The 17,007-nt window shown below is 35.5% G+C and overlaps 1 protein-coding gene across 1 annotated transcript in view; it reads left to right on the top strand.

Annotated features, from left to right (window-relative positions):
- cdh13 (cadherin 13, H-cadherin (heart)) overlaps positions 1-17,007 on the top strand; it is a 509,931-nt gene that overhangs the window by 375,462 nt on the left and 117,462 nt on the right. Inside the window, exon 9 of the mRNA XM_059334282.1 lies at positions 15,794-15,934. Within this exon, the coding sequence (XP_059190265.1) occupies positions 15,794-15,934 (141 nt within the window). The remainder of the gene's footprint in view (positions 1-15,793; positions 15,935-17,007) is intronic.

Here is a 17,007-nt window from a genome sequence, read left to right as displayed (position 1 = left end):
CGTTATACACAGTCGCCCATAAAGTTACACTGTAAACAATTATAAAATAAATTAACAGTAAAATACAGGCAGCAGGGTTGCCAGTATTCTACTGTTAATTTTAAAGTCCCCTTACTGTTATCTACTTTAAAAACCACATAGTGAATTACAGAAAAATCCTGCATTTCATTTATTTTTTTTTACTAAAACACAGCATTTTTTGTAAATAGAGCATATTACTGTCTGAAAGCCAATTACTATGAATTAAGCGCTGTCTTCACTGTAACCTCAGTCATTTTAATATATCATACACACTGCAAAAAAAGAAAAGTTGGGTGAACTCAAAATTTCAAGGCAACGAACTTCGATAAAATTTTAAGTTGGACAATTAATTTCTAATTTCTCTGGCACGATTGTAACGCCGCTATGAAATGTCAGGTAATGTTGCGACCACAATTTTGAGTTAGCATTGACACGCTAAAGGCTACTCTTGTAGCTGTAACAAGCAGCGCCGCTAGCATCAGTTAGCCGCTAGCATCAGTTAGCCGCTAGCATCAGTTAGCCGCTAGCTTTCGCTAATGACCGAATTTCACAACAAAGAAATAAGAGTTAGCAGAACTATTGTCCCTTGTTGTAACATAACAGTAAGGAAAGCAATATTTACAATAAATTATTATAATTCTATTATTCATTTTAAAAGAAAAGAAAAACTAATAACAAGAAAAGAAAGCAATATTTACAATCATTGAATTACAATCAATATATAATTTATACAATCTAACTGTCCCTTTGTTGCTGAAAGACACACAGCACCAGGGCACAGAAGCACCATTTTCTTATTCTTTTTATTCATGTTTTTCTAAATAAAATATTATGATAAATAAAAGCTAAATCAAGGGCTTTATGCATGTTGTATGTAAGCTAATTGATGGTATTTATGAAACCCAATGATGCAGAAGGAGAGGGATGTGTGTGGAGTGATTGGAACTTTTCATCTTAGTCAGTGGAGACATGGTCAGTGTGAAGGGAATTGCAAAATAAAAATCTATTTCAAAGCCGACAGTGAGAAGAGATGTGCATGTAAAATATATTAGTCATGACACACAGAATGTTTTTTAATGTTCGGTGTGGACAGGGACCTTTTACATCATGCTCCTCCTGTTCTACACATGCAGTACTTAAAAATAATTAATGTCCTATTATTAATTTTACATGTAATATTCAGTTCAATTTGAAGGCTTGGTTTCAAATTAAAAGCTTGTACTTTCAGTTAGATTATCTTTTTTTAAAATCCATTAACCCATTGAAGCCTGGAAAGCGGATACGTCGTTTTGTAGTATTTATAGAAGCTCTCAAATACTTTTTGAATTTAATTTCTATCTGCTACAGAGGCTGAAAAATCTATTATTTAGTAGAAGCGTTGACACTTCTGTTGAATTTCCAGAAAAACTTCAGGTTTTAGGGGCTTATTTTAAAATCGCCCAGAGGTTTTACAGGAAGTTTAGGCGTCAATGGGTTAATTAGTTACTTCCATTAAAGTTTAGGCCTCACTTTTTAATGTTATATAACCTTATAAATTCAGCTTCCTGTCAAAACAAAATGTCTTTCTCTGCATATTAGATGAACCAGACGTGTCTGATTTAGCACATCACTAGCTTTATTCAATAGCTATCAATATTTCTGTTTTTGAATTGTACAAAAGGAAGTAAAGAAGTAAGAAAAAATCCCATAAAATTAAATACAGTTATCAATGTGTCAGCCTCCCACTACCACCCTCATACTTGCTCTCTCCTGTGGGTGAATGCTAACCAAGCTTAAGAGTCTGATGAAAGAAATAGATCACTTGCGTAGGTTGCAGTGGCCCAGATAAGGGCCTCACGTGGCTGCCGTCCTACTGTAATTAACTATTGTCAAAGTGATTAATCATATGTCTATAGAGGTGGCGAACAGGAGGATGCCAGCGACCTGTGAGGTGAAGTGGAGCTAACATGTTTGACAGAGAGAGAAGGTTTGGAATCTAATTATTGGTAATCAGTGCATTAATACATATGCATTACTAAATGAAACATGAAAGTCTGTATTTTAAACTGACATGGACAGCCTCACTGGCATTTGAGAAAATGTCTGTTAAACACACATTTCGCTGTGACTGGAGTTTAGTTACTGTTAGAAAAATTGCATGAGGAAACCTTGAAAATTGAATAATCTGTCACCAACAGAAAAACCTCACCATTTTTCTAAACAGATCGTTGATGGGGAATGAAAGGCAGGAGGCCGTCCAAGTTTCTCAGTTTAACAAAAGTTTATTACAATCCGTCAAAAAATTTGCATTTTACAGAGATTCTCCGGGTTCAAAAACTTATGTCCCTGAATACACACAGACGGGTTTCAGTTCTTGAAGTCTGAACCACGACTCTCTCCCTACGAACACATTAAAAAACCTTACAATTGTTTACAAAACATGCTGGTCAACCCCTTCCAGGAAGTCCCGCCTTCTTGATCCGCTGATTTGCCAGTTTTAGGCCCCGTTCACACGAGGACGGTCTGAACAGAAGACGCAAAAGTGGCGTCGCATCATCACTTTTTATTCCTCGTTTAGACGAGCGTTTTCAGGAGGAAATCTGCTGCATACGGTGACGCAAAAGTGTGTGAAATTGGATTGTATGCAGCCAGGCGGCATCACTTAAAGCGATAAGAGCATCTTTGGGCATGCAGAAGTTTTCACGCCACACATTTTCATCAGCTACTCCTTCCACAAAGTTCTCCACCATCACTAGATCTCCCAGGTCTCGTTCACAGCCGTCTGGCTCGCCTCCGACGAATTGCTGCATCCAGAATGTGATGGAGGTAATTCCAGATCCTTCTCTGTTCACTAATACTATCTGTACATATCCTGTACATTTGGTGGAAAGACTCCTGTAAGTTTATTAGAGCTGCCAGAGCAGCTTGAAGGTCCCACCATGGAAATAATCCCACGTTTGTTTATTTTCCTGTACTGGAGCATGTATGTGACGTAAACACATACGTGACGTGAGCAGATCAGATCAGAGTTTTGTGTCTTGTCAGTGTAGACGACACGCTACGGAGGAGCGGATTTAACTTTTCCACTTTGGAGGGTGGTTTCAGATTTTTGCGTCTTTAAGCCCCCAAATAGGCGTCACCGTCTAAACGGAAGGCACTTCCGATAAAATATTTTGTCGTTTTCACCCGCGAGCGTCCTCGTGTGAACGGGGCCTTAATCAATACAAAACGGCACATCATGCCACCTGGGCATATGATCTTGCTGCCCCGGACAAGGCCATCCTGACCTGGCTTCTTCTCCAGAACATTCAACAAAAACCTCCTGCCTTGTTATGTCTTACAGAGATATCATGTCTTACAGAGCCAAAGGATTTTCAATTCAATTGGCTTTATTCAATTGGCTTTATTGGCATGACGTAACAATGTATATATTGCCAAAGCAACCATCAGAAAAAAAGATAACAAGATAAGGAAAGCAATATTTACAATAAATTATTATAATTCTGTTATTCATTTTAAAAGAAAAGAAAAACTAATAACAATTTTCACTGTCTCACATGGATTCTAAAAGTCTAAAAAATATGAAACAGACAATGAAATATATGTAATCAAAGTAATCACAGTTTCTAAACAAACATTAACACACAAACATAATCATTGTATCAAAATCATATTGCCTGATTTAATATAAATGCATAGAGAGAGATATTACACCCAAGGTTTGACCTTTGATAGTGACCTGCGTCACTCACAGAGACAGAGAACAGAGAAGCAGAAATCAAGCAATCAAATGATTTACCAAAATAGAAAATAATCAATTATTTTAACATTACTCAAGCTCCTGTCAGCCTCCACCAACACACACATTCACACACACCTGTTTGAAAGAAAAAGCAGGCTTGTGATCCCAGCCTGAAGTTTGTTACTAGAAACCAGTTCCACTTCAGTTGTTCTGTGATCTGCATCTTGCTGGCATTTCTGACACTCCATTAAGCACAGCAACACATCCAGCTGCAGACAGCATGCCTTTACCTAATGAGCTGTCTACTGTCCAACAACAACACCCACTCACTTAAAGTTCTCAACATCTGGAAGAAGATGTATTTAAGAGCAAAGAGGTAAATAAAAATGAATCAGTACAGCTGTTTGATTTATCATATCCATTTCATGAGCGATATTAATCATGTTTTTTTTTAAAGCAATACTTGTGGACAGACCAACAAGTCCTCAAAACCATATGGCCCCCAATGTTGTTATTTCCTTCCCTCAATAAGAACCACAAAATGAATATAATTAATATAAATGAATATATCCTCATATTAATATCATTAATGTTGTGAAACGGTCACAGTTTCTTTAGGTTAAGACAACAAAAGCACTTCTCTAAGGCAAAGAACTATATTTGGTAACTTCAGGTAATATTTCGAGAAAAAAGTTGCAAATTTACTAGAAAAAAAGTTGCAGATTTAAGAGATTTAAAGTGGCAAATCTGCGCGAAAAAAGTCGCAGATTGATGAGAAAAAAGTGGGAAAAAGCAACTTTTTTCTCCCAGATTCACCACTTTAACCCTTAACAAGGCACTCATTGAAATACTTGCAAATTCCAAATTTCAACCCCAGAGAATATTGGAGGATATTACATACAGCCAGAATGTGTAAAAAAAAAAACATACGAAAATAATATTTTGAGAAAAAAGTTTACAAGGTTAAAGTGACAAATCTATGAGAAAAAATGCGTAGATTTATGAGATTTAAAGTGGTGAATCTGGGAGAAAAAAGTTTCTTTTTTCCCACTTTAAATCTCTTAAATCTGCAATGTTTTTTCTTCTAGATTTGCCACTTTAATGTAGTACATTTGCAACTTTTTTCTCAAAATATTATCTGAAGTTACCAACTATGGTTCTTCGCCTGATAAAGGGTTAAGAAGTCTGCCTTAGTTAAATCAAATGTCTGTTTTCTCTGAGAGTGCATCCTTGTTGAGTTTCAGTGAGGGATGTTAGCGCAAAGAGAGAATTTTTTACTAAGAAGACTGCAAATTGGAACAAACCCATTGAATGACACCTCTAAACCCTTCTACCTTAGCTTTAGATACACTTATTTTTCACACACACAATATTTTATTCTGCTGGAACATGGCCCGTGAATCTTGCAAAGTTGTGAATGCTGACAGGGAACAGAACAGTTACAGCTTTCAGTCTAAAAGCTTCATAAATATTAGCGTAACAGCTCTCACACATCACAGAAATGACTATGAATGGGCTTTGACAATGATGGATGAAAACACCGGGAGAAACAATCTCGAGAGATTCATGAAGGTAAAGTGGACCTTGCATTCTAAAAACTCATATTTTATATGTAATCCTAGAACAAAAGCCTATGAAAAGCAGAAAGTAGAATTTGATCAAAGAAGAAGTAGAAGGAGCCAACCATTTTAAGTGCCAATGATATATATATATATATATATATATAGCTTTCTACTTGAAGAGAAAAAGGCAGAGAAGTTAAAAAGGATGAAGCAGATGATGGTATAAAGGTGAAAGGAATAATGTTGCTCTGGTAGAAATACTGTCACTTTTTTTCAAAGCCTTTTTAAGTCTGTCATCGTTTCTCCAAGCATTTGGAAAGAGGCCTGAAGAATAGCCGGTAGTTTGATGCTGAGAGCGAGCACTACTGAAGGGCCAGAGGAGAACAAAGAACCCACTGCCAATTTGATTATAATATCACACCTATTCAGAGAGTTAATGTGGTGTCTCAGATGTCAGGCTGCTCTCTTTTTCTCTCATTCTGTCCTCTTCCTTTCCTCACTTATCCCTCTCCATTCCTCTCTCTCTCTCCTACTCTCATCCTCTCCTTTCTCCTTGCTTTGTGCATGGGATCAGCCTTTACTCGAGGGGCTTTGATGAAATCCTTTCAAGGCAGAATGTGATGGTCTGAAATGTCATTCTCCGATCAGATGTCTCTTAAACAAGGCCTGTCATATCATTTGGTACGCTTGACTTCATTAGCTCTTTGTTCAGCTTCACGTCAGCTTTCACAAACACAATCGCTCAGTGAAATCACTTGTGGCTTCCTGGTTTTTCTCCCACTTATGTTTTACAAAGAAAATTATAATGTTCATTGTAAAGAAAGCAGTGCTCTTCTTCAAGTGGTGCTGTGATTAGTTGCACGCTGGAGAAGTTAGCCTTCAGGGCTTTCTGAAAAAAGTTTGTGAGAAATCTATTTTTAGACTTAGGCTACGTTTACATGATGACGGTCTGAACAGAAGACGCAAAAGTGGCGTCGCGTCTTCACTTTTTATTCCTCGTTTAGACGAGCGTTTTCGGGAGGAAATCTGCTGCATACGGTGATGCAAAAGTGTGTGGAATTGGATTGTATGCAGCCAGGCGGCATGACTTAAAGCCATAAGAGCATCTTTGGGCATGAAGAAGTTTTCACGCCACACATTTTCATCAGCTACTCCTTCCACAAAGTTCTCCACCATCACTAGATCTCCCAGTCTGGCTTAGTCTTTTTGGTCATTTAATGTCTTTTTTTGGTCATTTTGTGTGTTTTTTTTAGTCATTATGTGTCTTTTTTTGATCATTTTGTGGTCAATTTGTGTCTTTTTTTATCATTTTGTTTCCTTTTTTTGGTCATTTTGTGTCTTTTTTTGGTCATTTTGTTTCTTTTTTGGGGCATCCAGAATGTGATGGAGGTAATTCCAGATCCTTCTCTGTTCACTAATACTATCTGTACATATCCTCTACATTTGGTGGAAAGACTCCTGTAAGTTTATTAGAGCTGCCAGAGCAGCTTGAAGGTCTGACACATGGAAATAATCCCACGTTTCTTTATTTCCTGTACTGGAGCATTTATGTGACGTAAACACATACGTGACGTGAGCAGATCAGATCAGAGTTTTGTGTCTTGTCAGTGTAGACGACACGCTACGGCGGAGCGTATTTAACTTTTCCACTTTGGAGGGTGGTTTCAGATTTTTGCGTCTTTAAGCCTCAAAACGCCGTCACCGTCTAAACGAAAGGCACTTCCGATAAAATATTTTGACGTTTTTACCTGCAAGCGTCCTCGTGTAAACGGGGCCATAGTTGACTTATTATATTTTTTGACTTATATAAAGTTTGGTTTCAATTTGTTATTTTAGGGCTTGAAAATAAGGTTTGTGGCTCCATTCAACATTTCTTTCTCTTTTTTTGGTTGGTTAGTAAAGGTTGCTGACCCCTGGTTAAGGTAACACATTATGTGTCTAGATTGAGGCAACAAAGCTAAGTGGTTAGGCTATTGTGTCTCCATTGTTTGCAATGATTGTTGTCTTAGCACATTGTTGGATGTTTATGTCAGAGTCCAGTGTTTACATACTGGAAATAGATCTAACCTATTAAGGGTTTCATAGTAAGGTTTTGGGCAAAAATCTTACATACTGGTTTTGCTTATGAAATAGTATACTTTTATGGAATTTCAAACTCAACCTTAACCTTTTTTTCTATAATGATATTTAAAATAAACCAGTCGGTCAAACATCATAAACACATACAAAGTAATAAATGAGATGCTGGATTTCACTGATTTCCAATGTTACTGAAACAACAGGCACTTCAACACCTAATTGTATTTAATTTCCATTATATTTTTGCTCCAAATCATTAATTTAAATGCAACATTTCATAAAGAAGTATCAAAATGTGATAATGTCAATATGGTTGATTATGAAGTGATATAACTGATCCCTGCTTAAATACTCTGCTGGTTTTAAAAGGGGTTACTGGGAGCCCAGTTAAATGAAAACCATGTAAGTATAGAACGAAAAGAAAAGATACAGAGAGAGGAACGATTGTATTTTTGCTGCTAACAAGAGTTTTTCAAAACTAATTAACAAGGAGCTGAAAAATGAAGGGGCTGCCTGAGAGGAGTATCTCAATCAACACTATGCCAGTAGAAGTTTTCTGACACCTGGAGGGAAAATTCCCTGTTGCTTTAACTCTGAGTCTCTAGTGAATTTGAACATCTTTTCTTGGCCAGGTACTGCCAGGGAGTTTATAATTGAGTTGAGACTCAGGAAATACTCATTAAGACGTTGTCAGTCGCCAGAGGAGGCCACGCTCAATGTGTTTAGACACCACTGAGACTGCAGGTATTCCAGAGCTCTTCTCTTCTCCAGCTGGAGGGCAAAAGTGTTCTTCTGTGCGCAGGTGTGTGTGTGTGTGTGTGTTTTAGAGTCGGCATGCATGTGTGTATTCATGTGTGCATGTGTTTAATAAACTCACAGGTCCACGGAGCACCATCTGCCTTCACAATGTTTGATGGAGCAGGAGCTGGTTGTGAGGGACGCCCCTGTCACCCACTATGTGTGACAAACTATTGATAGAAACACCTGTTTATTGTCTCGCTCTCTCCACAATCTCCCCTGGAGCAGCTGCTTCAACGGATGGAGTTTACAGCGGGAGGCTGCACTATAGCCTCTGGGCTGGTCAGTTCCTTCTGCATATAAACTCAACAGTAAATAACAACAGACAGTTAAGAGCATTCAAATTGCAAAAGAGTTATATGTATAGTCAGTGGTGGAAAAAGTATTCAGATCCCTTACTTAAGTAAAAGTACCAATACAACATTGTGAAATTACTTCACTACAAGTAAAAGTCCTGCATTCAAAACTTACTCATGTAAAAGTACAACAGTACCAGCATCAAAAAGTACTTAAAGTATCAAAAATAAAAGTACTTGTAATGCAGAATGGACCCACTCAGATTGTTTAATATATTCCAAATATATTATTAGATTATTTGTATTGATGCATTTATGTAAAGAGCATTGTAATTTAGTAAAGACAGGTCTAATTTTAACTACTTAATATAGTGTTATGAGGTATAATTTAAAAACAAATGTCTAATCACTTTAAATGTATCATGTTTTCCATGTTAAATCTTGACCCAAAAAAGTAACTAGTAACTAAAGCTGGCAGCTAAATGTAGCGGAGTAAAAAGTACAATATTTGCCTCAAAATGTAGTGGAGTAGAAGTATAAAGTTACATAAAATGAAAACACTCAAGAAAAGTGCAAACACCTCAAAATTGTACTTAAGTACAGTACTTGAGTAAATGTACTTAGTTACATTCCACCACTGTGTATAGTCTGTATAAAACATTGGGACAGAGCCACCATGATGTCATGATGTCAACATTTTTAGGCAAGGCAAGGCAAGTTTATTTGTACAGCACAATTCAACACAAGGTAATTCAAAGTGCTTTACATACACATTAAAAACAGCAAGACACAATTGAAAACAGTAAAAACAGTCAATTAAAACAGGGAAATAGAAATAAAAATATAAATAGGATAAAATAAGATACAGCAGGATAAAAAGACATTAAATAATAAAAAGCACAAGTCAAACATTGTGTAGTTTTAGGTCTAGAATTTGCCATTTTGGCAGTCACCATCTTGTTTTTTTGGAGCCAGAAGACACCATGTTTGCTTGAGAGGCTGGAGCTGGGAAGGCCATTTAATGTTAGCACAGCAAATGCTAAGTTGCTAGCAAATGCTAACCAAGCTAGCTAGTTAATTGGGGTGCTTATTTTGGTGGAAAACAGGCTTAAAACTAGATGTTTTGGTAACGCTTTATAATAAGGTCCTTAATAACCATTAATTAACAAGTAATAAGCCATTGTTCTCGCTTTAGATCCGGTAGTTGCAAAAAGCATAGTTAACTTATAGTTAACTTATAATAGATGAGCAATAAAGTATATTTTAATATCAATAAGCAAACAAAATAAGATTAATAAAGGCATGGCAAAGACATAATGGGTGGGTCATGGGTTTTTGTAATGCCATTATTAACACTTATATAAGCTTATACACACACAATAATGTTAATAAGCATTTTGTAAGGACTTACAAGGGCCTTATTACTTGTTAATTAATGGTTATTGGAAGGACCTTAATATAAAGCGTGACCGTTGATTGTAACATTAGGGTCACCTAAAAATATGTTGTTCAACATTTGGTTGTACAGCCAAGATGTCAAACACAAGGCTTGAAATCCGTAGCCTGCAAACCAGTGACTAAAGACTAAACTATGTCTTCCTCTTTTATACGGTCTGTATAAATGGTCCAGTTCTTGAGTATTCTGGGTTTAAAGTGATAATTTGATCAGTATATGATTTTGACCTGCAGCCTTCCTTGCATTATGTTGCTCCCAACCTCAATGAGTCATTTCCGTGAATAGTTTATCACTGAGTCTAAGTTCTAGGTGATGTGATAATTAAAAGGAGCCTCAAGGTGTCTACCCATTGATCGTTTGATCTTCCCCTGCCTGTCTCAGATGAAAATGATAGAGCACTATCTATGATGAAGCAAAAGTAGAACACACACACACACACACACACATTCTTGTACTTCTATCTTTGTGAGGACCCTCATTGTAACAGTGAATTCCCTTGCAAGGTTATTATAGTTTTGGATTTTTCATCAGTTTTAGTTTTAATTTTGTTGTGAATTTTTGTTTTCAAATTCAGTTAGTTTTAATGAGTTTCTAGAGTGAGTTTGCTAGTTTTAGTTTAGTATGTTTTTAAAAAATGCTTTAGTTTTAGCTAAGTTTTTATTAGTGTTAGTGTTAGTTTTAGTTTTTTCTAATGGGGTATTTGTTGGGTGGGAGATTAAAAGAGGTCACAGTAAATATTGCCTTTATTCCCTTTGTCTTATCCATCTTCATTATGTATGGAAAAAGTTGACAAAGATGCAAACGAAGGACATTTTAGTTAGTTTTGTAACCACACAACACAGTTTCAGTTAATTTCCATTATCATGTAACCTTTAACCCTTAAAACAAAGTCTGAAATCTAAAAAAAAAGAAAAAAACTTTAAGGAAGTGAGGATCGGCCGAAATGTCCTCACTTTGCAAAAATGTCCTCACTCCGTTGGTTAAAAACATGTTCTGGTCCTCACGATGTAGGAAGTACAAGATCACACACACACACACACACACACACACACACACACTAACAACTGCCACTGCTGCTCAGTTTGACACTGAGCAAAGCAGAGGATTTGTGTACAACGCGAGGGGATGTTGGGTCACAGTTGTTTGTCAGTAAACAATATCATCAACAATAATCAGGTTGACTGTCCGAGAATATAAAGATCAGGAATATAATGAGGCAGAGAAAAGGATGTGAAGACTCTGGTGGGCTGAGGGTAGTAAGACAGTAGTAAACAAAAACAAAAAAATTACAATTGAAGGGAATGAATATTCCAGCTATAAACTAGCTTTTATCATTACCAAGCATGAGCTGGCATGAATGAAAGCATAAAAATAAACATGAGATGACAAATAATACAGCACTAGTACTATTTTATTGCTCCTGTTTTGCTACTGCTTACATCCAGCCGTGAAATGCTGTGAAAATGGCCTGAAATTTAAATATTTCACTATCTAACAAAACACTTTTACAAGGAGCTTAAACTGTTGTCTAATGTAAGTACACTGTAAAAAAGGCTCAGCTGGAGCATTACCTTAGTGGCCATCAGCCGGCCCATAAATGCCCTCCTATAGGCATTTTAGTTACTGTGCTAAACAAGGGCCTAATGAAAAGCCTGTCTGACAAACACAGCAAGGAAATCTAAAGAGCAAAAACGACTGGATATAAAAACGATTTTTGGATGCTTTTTTCCCCTGGTTTGATAGATAGATAGATAGATAGATAGATAGATAGATAGATAGATAGATAGATAGATAGATAGATAGATAGATAGATAGATAGATAGATAGATAGATAGATAGATAGATAGATAGATAGATAGATAGATAGATAGATAGATAGATAGATAGATAGATAGATAGATAGATAGATAGATAGATAGATAGATCGGTCGATCGATCTAGAGTTGTCACAGCAGTCCGGTATTCAAGTACAATAAAATACAATAGAATAAAATACTGAGGTAGCATAAATAAAAACAACAATAGAAAAAAAAACACAGAATAGAACAAGGACACTTAAGAAGTTAAAAAAGAAGAACATCAGTTGGTAGGATGGTTGGCAAGATGATGGTAATAATTAAACTAGTGATATGATGGAAACAATGCTATAGTGACTAGACGGTATATAATAATAATAATAGTGCAGTATATAATATAATATGTAATAATAGATAATAAACAATATAAAAATAAAATGAAAATGAGAAATATAAATAAAGTAATTATAAGTAAAATAATATGACATAATATATAATAATAATAGTAATAATAATAATAATGATAATAATAATAATAAATAAGGCCGGTAAGGCAGGTATAATAATAATAGTAGTATATTACAGTATATAGTGATAATAGTAATGGCAGCAACAGTATATATAATAATAATAATAATAATAGTAATAATATTAATAACATAGCAAAGTGTCGTGCGTAGATTTAGTGCATATTTGTTTATTTGTTTATTGAATGGATCCCCATTAGCTGATGCCTTGGCGACTGCTAGTCTTCCTGGGGTCCCTAAAAAGACATAGAACATGACATACAAACAACATAAACAAAAACAGTACATACAAGAAAAACAATAACAAACTCAATTAATACATACATGCAATACTGTTAAAAAAAATTCTACATTCATATTTACCCGACAAATGTTATACTGTAAAAATCATTAATTCAGATGTCTATAGTGTCAATATCAGCTGTATACACTTATAATTTGTCATTTCATTAGAGAACATTTAAAAGGAAGAATCATCCGTCTACAGATATAGCAGAGAAAAAGAAATAAAATAAGAAAACAAAATAAATTGCAACATATTAGTAATCATTCATTTGGTGGGCGGCATCAAGTGTGTCTTAAGTAATTTTTTGAATGACAATTTGTTTTGCGTGCTAGAGATGTGAGGAGGCAAAGAGTTCCGTGACATCATTGATTTAGTGCATAGATTTAGTTGTTGCTTTTTATTCAAATGGCAGCCATATTTTTTTCTTTGTATGCACATGTGTGTATTCCACCATGTCTGCGCACAGCTAATCCTCTGTGTTTTGTCGTAGAGGTCGATGAGAACAGTACACATGTACTGGAGGTGAATCTACAATGCAGGAGAGAGCTCCAACAGCATTTTCAGTGAGACAGATGGATGAAGTTTATTAAGCATGTGACAGTTAACACCCCCAGTAGGGGAGAAAACACTGCAGCGGATAAATAAATGTTGGCTTTACCAGCCCCTACCTCCTGTTATTTATACACCAGAGTCAACATTTCTATTAGGCATGAATTATGGCAACAAATGATTATCCCTGCTATGATCATTATGAATGCCTTCCTCTCACTGTACGTAGGAGCAATATTTCTCCAATTGTTATATAGATTACAGATGCTGGCAGGCCAGTAAATGAATTACATATCTAATTTAGAGGTTTGCGCTTCCAGAGAGCTACTTTGTAATCAACGACAGATCCGTCTCCCTGGCTGGCTCCTGCAGGAATGTAGAATCATCAGACTTAATTTGTGTTGTTACTGTGAATGGCTTCATGGCTTCAGTTTGGGTTTTAATAATCCTCATTCTTTCACCTTCAACATATTATATCTTCTTTAAAAATGTGTCCCGTTTGTATACCAAATCTCAGATTTTCTCAGATCTAAGTTGTTTGATATACTATGGCTGACTTATAAGAAAATAAGTAAATAAATAATGACAATAATAATAGTAATGATACATATTTATTTGACATTAACCCTACAATGCCTGAACCATTAAATAATTGCCAGAATTTTTTTTTTTTTAAATTGAGTGTTTATTGAACCTGCTGACAGATAATTAAAAAAAAGTGGCTATATAGAGAGACAATTTCTTATTTTGAAGTGCTGACTATCAGGGGAGAGGCCTAGATAAGTATTTTATACTTCAGCCTACTCTTTTTTTTTTTCGAACCAAAATGATATAAGGAAATGCATATTGAATATTAAGTTAACTGGTTCTTATTTCTATCTTATTACTTAAACGGGGCAGATGTATATGTATAGGGCTTTATATACTGTGTGTGTAAATGTTTATATGTTTATGTACATCTGTTTAATGGTGTCTATGTGAGTATGTGTATGAATATGTATATGCATCTAGCCTACGCTGTTTTAGTTTATGTTGTTTATTTTTTGTTCGAAATAAGAATTAATAAAATGAAAATGAAATGAATGAAAAAAATGAACATAAGTATTAAATTAGGTGTGAAGATTGTAAAAGCTTGGCAAAGGCCACAACATTTCCAAGTCCCTGAATGTTAACTATGATCTCACAGATTATTTAGAGGAAAAGAGTTTGTCTTCAGGCAGAACTCTTGACCTCCGATGCCCCAAAGCATTGTGGGAGATGTGTGTAAAAATCAGCTGTAAGCCCTTCGGGAATCTTTAAATTGGATGAGCGTTAACGGTGCGTACTATGCTTATACTTTGATCCCATACTGCGTAGCTTTCGAGAGCATTTTTCTCTCTCTTTCCCCACGTTATCTGTTCTTACATGAATTCTTCTCAGAATATGGATCCTGACCTTTCCCCAGAGATGTCCTAACTGTTTACTGGAGCTTTTAACACGGAAACGTGAGCGTGAGGGTGCATATTTACACCGTTATGGTTATTGGCTGTTATCCAGACAATTTGATGGTAGATCCGAGCCCCTAGTGGACTATTACAAGAGCTCTCAAGCTTTGTCAAAGGTTCTTACAGCAATGTAAAACATGGCGATAAGTGTTAGCTTTTGCTTTGGGTGGATTAATTTAATCACTCACATGGCTAATAATGGCTAATGATTTTTAATGATTCGCCTCTCAGATAGATTATCTGAAGATTATTGCTGTACACTAGTGTGTGTGTGTGCATGAATGAGTGTATGTGCTGTGTGACCTTGATTTTGTCTTTCATTCTTTAATTGTACTTGCGCCGCCTCTCTGTGCTTAGAACTTTCCCCCATCTTCCATTTTCTCCTTGCTAGGTTTCTTTTTCTTCATATATATGTATATATTTGTATTTTTTGTATATATCTTTATTTAATGTTTTAAAATTGTGGAATAAGTTAAGTGTGGAAGTACAGAAAAGCCAAAACATAAGACAGTTTAAAAACAAATATAAAGACATCATCTTTACAAAGTACAGAAATTTAGAAAAGCCTCTGTAACATGGACATATGTACATATGTAGTTTTGTAATATACATGGTAATTGTATTTATGTTTATAATATTTATATATATATATAGCAATTTACAATATACATGTATAGGTATTTATAATGTAATATAAATTGTTTATAGTGTATATATATATATAATTGTTTATAATATTTGTATGTGACTATATTGATTATTCATATATATGTATATAGATATATATATCTATATACATACAATTGTTCATTATTTCATATATATATGCATTAATATAGATTTTTATCATACTGACATGTTAATAACATAATACTAACTATCCAAGCCAAATTGATCTGTTAAGGGGTAGGACTAGATACGTTTTTTTTACTTCCTCCTACCCCCTTTCGAGCATGTAGAAAGTGTCTGTTTTTTTCAATTATTTTTGCTTTTTTGTTTTGTTTTTTATTTATTCATCTATTAATATCTAAACTTGTTTTTTTATTGATTGCATGTTCGAAATAAAGACAATCAATCAATCAATCAATCAATTAGCACAGGCTGCTTCCCAATCCTCATCCCAAACTTCTAATTGCAAGTCTTCCTTCCATGCATTCAACTTATACTGTGCATTATTTAATGGTTTTAATTCTGAATCACTGTGTGTTTTTTCTCCAGACACTGCCCACAACAACGTACGAGTTGGAGATTGTGGCCAAGGACATGGCAGGAAGTGAGGTGGGCCTCACAGGAACGGCCACGGCTACCATCACCATCACAGACAAGAACGACCATGCCCCTGAGTTCACACATCCACTGGTGAGAAATCAAAATCCCTTTTTTTTCTCTCAAGTTCTTCTGAATGGTGAATCTTCTCTTTAATCCCCTTGTTGCTGGAATGTACCGTCTACTGACATTGTTGGGAAAAATGTGTTTGTTCACCCCTCCAGGGAGGTCAGAGGTCAGGGTCTTCTAGAGCTCATAGATATATTTCCTTTCCTCAAGGACACAGGTCGCATCAACAGGGTGCATGCTTCCCAATAGCTAGCTTGTTCCAAGGTCTCCTGGTTGAGGAAGTGCTCTCTAACTAATTCATTGGAATATTGCCTCCGCCAAGGAGGTTAGATTTTTTTAGTTTAGTTTTTTGTTTGTTGGTTTGTTTAACAGCATCACGAGGCAGATACACAAATTATTTTTCTCTTTTTGTTATAATTGAAATGTAGGCCATGGCCTTGGAATGCCTTTCTAGTTGTGGCATGTTTGCCCTGTGAAACTTTTTCATTACAAATGCTCTTGTTAACTTTACAAGTACTGCACCAAGCACAATTTGGTAAAAATTATTGTCATTTTTAATTAAAAAGATATTCTGAGAATCATACAACACATACAAAATTTTACAACAATACAAGTGTTCCATTTACAGCTGTGTGGTTGGCCAAAAGGCAGGTAATGTGTGCAGTAATGGCTTACATGCTAAATTTTAAAAAAGTGTACCTTTCCGCAGTATTTTATTTATTTTTTGTCATTTCAGTGTCTTGCACCATATGATGTCCTGTTCCACAAATTCAAAATCATTCCATTCCTAAACAAGAACAAAAAAGATTATTATTGGAGACAGGCTTTTTCATGCATTTAAAAAAAATAATAATAAAACCTTCGTCAGACAACATTTTTTGGACCTAACTCAACATATTTCCTTCAGGCCACCAATACAAATAAGATGGATTCTTCAAAGCTAATAAAATAATTCCTAAATCACTGTTAACCCTTAATAGGGCACTCATTGAAATACTTGCAAATTCCAAATTTCACCCTAGAGAATATTGGAGGATATTACATACTGCCAGAATGTGTAAAAAAAACACTACAGACCCGAGGGAGGGGGGTACTAT

Source organism: Centropristis striata, chromosome 6, assembly GCF_030273125.1.
Source record: "Centropristis striata isolate RG_2023a ecotype Rhode Island chromosome 6, C.striata_1.0, whole genome shotgun sequence".
NCBI classification, from domain to species: Eukaryota; Metazoa; Chordata; class Actinopteri; order Perciformes; family Serranidae; genus Centropristis; species Centropristis striata.
This window is presented reverse-complemented; position numbering and strand designations above follow the sequence as displayed.